Here is a 5,000-nt window from a genome sequence, read left to right as displayed (position 1 = left end):
GCGGGCGGGCGGCGCAGGGCGCTGCTTGTGGCTGCTGGCGCCGGCCGGGGCCTCTCGGCAGCCACAGCAGCCGTTGTCCAAGACCTGCAGGTGCAGCAGCTCCTCCGAGTTGGTGAAGGCAGGGTTGTCCAGGGAGCTGGCTGACGCCAGCCAGGAGCGCGACCAGTACTGGGCCGAGACGTCGTCCAGCCGGCAGAAGCGCCGGTAGCTGCGGGGCGAGGCCGGGCGGTTACGGCAGCGCCGGGCCCCCCGGTGCCCCTGCACCACCCCAGTGACCGCACGGCCGGCACAGAACGCACATTCCCACCCAAATTTCACGAGCAGCAGGCAGGGCAGCTCCCCGGGCCCCAGCCCGGCTCCCTCACACCAAACTCCGTCTGGCCGCCGCCCTGTGGAGGTGGCCTCGGGAACAATCCCTGCAGTGTGTGACCGAACACCCGCGGGAAGGGCAGCAGGGCCAGCACAGCCACCATCCCCTTGGCACTCCCAGACGAGCTGCTTTGGCGATGCTGGGCGCAGGCACGCTGTCCCCCACCACCACTCGCCCCCGCCCCAGCCCCACACGGCCCCCACCTGCTCCGGGTCTGGTCGGCCCTGGCCTCCAGCAGCAGCGCCTTGAACCGGCGGATGACGATCCCGGCGATGACGGCGCCCAGCAGGACGATGCTGAGCAGGACCCCGACGGCCATGCCCAGCAGGCTCTGCTGCGTCACCCGGTAGTCGCAGCGCAGCCCCATGAACCAGAAATCGCTGCCGACGGGACACCTGCAGCGGGGGGGGGGGGGGGGGGGGGGAGAGGGGGGGGGGCACCCCCAGCCCGGGGGTGGGTTCACGGCCCCGTTCCCCCCCCCCAGCACTCACTGGCAGAGGGGCCCCCGGTCCCGGGGGTGGGTGCAGATGCCGTGGTTCTTGCAGTAGTCGCGGTGGCAGAGGGACGTGCAGGTGGCATTCCCGTCTGCCCCGGCCACACAGGCAAAGCCGGCCCGGCAGGCGAAGAGCTCAGCACAGGGATCCAGTGGCCGCTCTGCAGAGAGACGGTGGCTCGGCTGTGCCCCCTCTGCCCAGTGAGGGCTCTGCCCACTGAGGGCTGGGGCCAAGCCAGCCCGGAGCCCAGAGGGACATGTGAGGGCTCTGCGCAGCACCCCGCACCCCCCGCACTCACCCAGGGCCACGTTGCGCAGGATGGGGGCAGCGCCCACCGCCAGCCCCGGCCGGGTGCCGCCAGAGCCCAGCGCGGCGTCGAGGAGCGCTCCCAGCCCCGGCGCCCGCACCCGCTCCGCTGCAAACAGCGCGTCGTACTCCAGCACCACGCTGCCCTCCCTGCAGGGACACGCAGAGCATCTGGGCGGGGGGCCGGGCCCCCAGGGCTGCGGGTCCTGGTCCAGCAGCAGCCCAGCAGCACCGGGGGGCCGCGGGGCCACGCGAGCCCCTACCTGATCCCCGTCACCTCCAGCCGCAGGAAGCCGGGCACCGACATGAACAGGGGCGCAACCTGCGTGGGGAGGAAGCCGGGTGCGATGCAGGCTGGTGCCCCCGCCACAGCCCCCCCGAAAGCCCCAGCCCCAGGCTCACCGTCCGGTTGAAGCTGTGCAGCAGACCACGGCGCTCACGGGATGCGGGGTCCTGCAGGGCAGGGACAAACCCCATGTCCAGCACCAGCTCGCAGGGCACACGGAGGAGGGATGCTGTGGGAGGCAAGAGGGGGCTCAGCACAACACGGACCCACACTGCCATCAGGGTCTGCCCCGGGGGCCACCACCACCCCCACGCAGACGGCTCCGTGGGGCTCTCCTCCTCCTGCCATGCCCAGGAGGGGTCCCAGAGCCCCAGGTGCCCCGGACCCACCTCGCAGGAGGGGCGGCTGATCCTCCACGATGAACACACGGGAGGCACTGCCTGCCGGGGCTGGCTCTGCTGTCGGTCGGGGGGTGTCAGCGTCCGGCTGCTCTCCGGGGCTGCTCGATGGCTGGACCAGGTCTGTGTCCCCAGGAGGTGGAGGGGACCTGGAGCCCCCATGGTGGCCCAGGGTCCTGGAGGAATCTGTGGGCTGCGGGGGGGGGGCCTGGTACTACACTGGGCCCCCACATTGGCCCCTCTGCATCCCCCTGCCACACAGAGGCACCGGGCTCTGGCGTGACCGTCCCCACGTCCCCAAGCAGTGCTGGGCTGGTGGTGGCAGCGGGGAGGGTGGCAGCGGCACCGGTAGTGGTGGTTGCCCCCAGGGAAGAGGCAGGCTGGGACAGAGCTGGCTGCAGGTGTGGGGCAGGGGCTGTGGGGGGGGGCAGGCTGCCCGGCTGCCAGCTCGGTTGGGCAGTGGCTGCCCAGAGCTCACCATCAACCACCCTCTCTGGGGTCACCCCCAGAATCGGGGGACTCTCAGCTCGATGCCCCCCAGAGCCAGTGTGGGGCAGTCCAGGCCCTGGAGACCCTGCTGGGGGGGTCCCTGTAGTGGGGCCGAGCCCCAGGGATGGCTGCAGGGTGGGCAAGGTGGGTGCTGCTGAGCTGGCTGGGGTGGGCTGTGGGGATGTGGGGCTGCCTCGGGGCACCCCGCTGGGCACCGCCGCGGTGCTTCCCGGGGCCACCGAGGGCCACGTCTGGTCCAGTGGGATGTGGCGGGGCTCAGGGGGATGCTCCGTGTCGGGTGGCCCCGACACCTCCGCGGTCAGGTCCAGGGCTCCCTCCTGCCTGGGGGACGTCACCCCTGGGGTGCTGGCCATGGCGGTGGGGACAGGCAAACCTGTCCCTGTCCCCACAGCTGGCTGGGCTGTGCTGGCCGTGGGGTCCCCAGGCGGCCACATCAGCCCCCCATGGCCACCAGCCCCCAGGGACGGTGGAGAGGGGCGAGAGGCAGCACGGGGACCCTGCCAGGCAGCATCCATCCCATGCCATGGGTGGGACTCAGAGCCCCGGCCTCCTGCTGCCTCCCCCGGTGTCCCCAGGGAGCTCAGCAACCTCTGCAGCCCCCCTGCAAAGGGCAATGTCCCCGTTGGCCCTGCCCCAGGGCTGCCCGTGGCCGGTGCGCTGCTCTGGTGTGTCCCTGGGCTGCTGTCACCCCGCGGGGCGGTGGCACCCAGGCCCTCTCTGGCCCCCGGCTCTGGGTGCAAGGAGCTGTGTGAGCCCCCCTGGCTCTGTGCGGGCACCGTCCCCATGGGGCTCTGTCCCGGCAGGGCACTGGGGGTCCCCCACTGCTCCCCGGTGGCACTGGGCACCCTCATGGAGGACACTGAACGCAAGAGGGTCCCCCGCAGGGTTGTGGCACCTTCCGACATCTCATTTCCTACAGGCTCAGTCCGGAGGGAAGAGCTGGTTGTTGGAGCGGTGTCCAGTCCTGTGGGGGCTGCAGAGGGGCCCCCACCAAGACCCCTCCCCAGGCTGGCAGGAGATGGCCCCTGGCTGCCTGCGGCTGCCTCAGCAGTGCCGGTGGCCACAGAGGGCCCTGCCTCGGCGCCTGCTCTGTGCCCCCCTGCAGGCCCTGTCCCCTCACTGCCAGTCCGGGCCCCCCGCTCTGTGCTGGGGGGCTCAGCAGTCCCAGGGGGGGTACCAGGGAAGGGGAGCAGCTCAGCCTCCGTCTGCAGCCACCTCGTGGCTTTCGGTGTCGGCAACTGCCCCTCGCCAGCTCCTTGCTGCGGATCTGTGGGCAGAGGCAGGGGTGGGGGGATGCTGAGCGGGGCTGACCCGTTGGCAGGGACTCCACGCTCCCGGCACAGCACCAGCACGCACGGCAGGCCGGCACGCGGAGCCACCGCACAGACAAGGGTCTGGGAGCAGGACAGGCCCGGCCCGGCAGTGGTGCTACCTGTCCGGCAGCTCTCGCCTGTCGCGTTCCCTGGGTGGGCGCAGGGGGTGGCAGTGCCCAGCGTGGAGCCGGTCCCGCTGCCGAGAGCAGGGCAGAGCCGCGCACAGCACTCCATGATCACTGCGGACAGAGGGGAGAGAAAGGAGAGAGCACCAGAGCACCTGCATCAGGCACCGCCACGGGGCACCATGCGCCGCACACTCCCCTCCTCTCAACCACGGGAAGCTGCAAGTGACCCGGCGGGGCAGGGACGGGGGTCTCACAGCCCCACCTCCCGCGAGCTCTCCAGCACACCGATCCGTGTCGGGTGCCACACACACAGCGCCGGGTCCTGCCGGGGAGCGTGAGCCGCGGCACCACGTGGAGCTCGGCCCTGCCGCCCCCTGGCCTCGTGCCTCCGAAGGCACCGCCGGCACCATGCCGAGCCCTCCCAGCACTACCTCCATGCACCGGCCCCGAGCCGGGCACCGGGCACAGCCCCACACTGCCGGGCTCCCCCTGCAAACCCCTCCGGGGTCAGCCTCCGGCTGCTGCCTGCCCCCACGGGAGCCGTCGGCCCGGGCGCCTCGGCCACGCGCGGGCAGGACCCGCTGCCACAAAACACCGCCCGCACCCGCACCGTGCCCGGCGCGCTGAGCACCAGGCCCCAGCGGGGCCCAGCCCTTCCCGGGCAGGGCAGGGGCCGGGGCCGGGGCCGGGGCCGGGCTGCAGCCCAGCAGGGCTCACACGGTGTGCGGTTCGATTCGCACAAAGCTCCTGCAGGGCAGCCACGGGCGCGTAACCCTTTGCGGCACGGGAGCCATTTCCTGCAAAAGGAAAAGCTGGGGAATTATTCCAAACCCAGCTGGAAACCACCTGCCTTTGTCTCGGCAAACGAACCACAAATCCTGCCCCGAGCTGCCGCATTGCCGGCCGCTCGCTGGAGCCGCGCATCTCGCACCGGCACGGCCGTGCCGCTCTGCTCGAGAGCCCCGGGCCGCCCCCGCAGCCCCCGGGCGGTGCACAGAGGGGAGGCCACGGCCCGAAGGGGCAGGCGGGGGGCGGAATCGCCCGGAGCAGGGGGGCACCGGGATGCTCCGGAGCCTCCGCCGCATCCCTCGCGCCCTCCCCGCCCCGGCCCCGAAGTCTCCGCCGGGGAGAAGCGGCCGAGAGCAGCAGCGGGGCACGGCCACGGCGTCCGGGACGAGGTCGCTGTCCCGGCGGA

The 5,000-nt window shown here is 72.4% G+C and overlaps 1 protein-coding gene across 3 annotated transcripts in view; it reads right to left on the bottom strand.

Annotated features, from left to right (window-relative positions):
• Window positions 1-4,712, bottom strand: part of LOC118174054 (translation initiation factor IF-2-like) — a 6,277-nt gene extending 1,565 nt beyond the window's left edge. The window contains exons 1-8 of one of the 3 annotated variants that reach the window (XM_035339069.1): window positions 3,797-4,365; window positions 1,846-3,631; window positions 1,573-1,685; window positions 1,434-1,492; window positions 1,163-1,320; window positions 862-1,024; window positions 574-765; window positions 1-208 (exon numbers count right to left, since the gene is read on the bottom strand). The exon at window positions 1-208 is cut by the window's left edge and continues 17 nt beyond it. In XM_035339069.1, coding sequence (XP_035194960.1) covers window positions 1-208; window positions 574-765; window positions 862-1,024; window positions 1,163-1,320; window positions 1,434-1,492; window positions 1,573-1,647 — 855 coding nt within the window. In that variant the 5' untranslated portion in view covers window positions 1,648-1,685; window positions 1,846-3,631; window positions 3,797-4,365. Of the gene's footprint in view, window positions 209-573; window positions 766-861; window positions 1,025-1,162; window positions 1,321-1,433; window positions 1,493-1,572; window positions 1,686-1,845; window positions 3,632-3,796 lie in introns of those variants that run through there. The other 2 variants (XM_035339066.1, XM_035339067.1) reach the window with 2 other exon arrangements.
• Between the last annotated feature and the right edge of the window lie 288 nt (window positions 4,713-5,000).

Source organism: Oxyura jamaicensis, chromosome 14 (genome assembly GCF_011077185.1).
Source record: "Oxyura jamaicensis isolate SHBP4307 breed ruddy duck chromosome 14, BPBGC_Ojam_1.0, whole genome shotgun sequence".
NCBI lineage: Eukaryota > Metazoa > Chordata > Aves > Anseriformes > Anatidae > Oxyura > Oxyura jamaicensis.
This window is presented reverse-complemented; position numbering and strand designations above follow the sequence as displayed.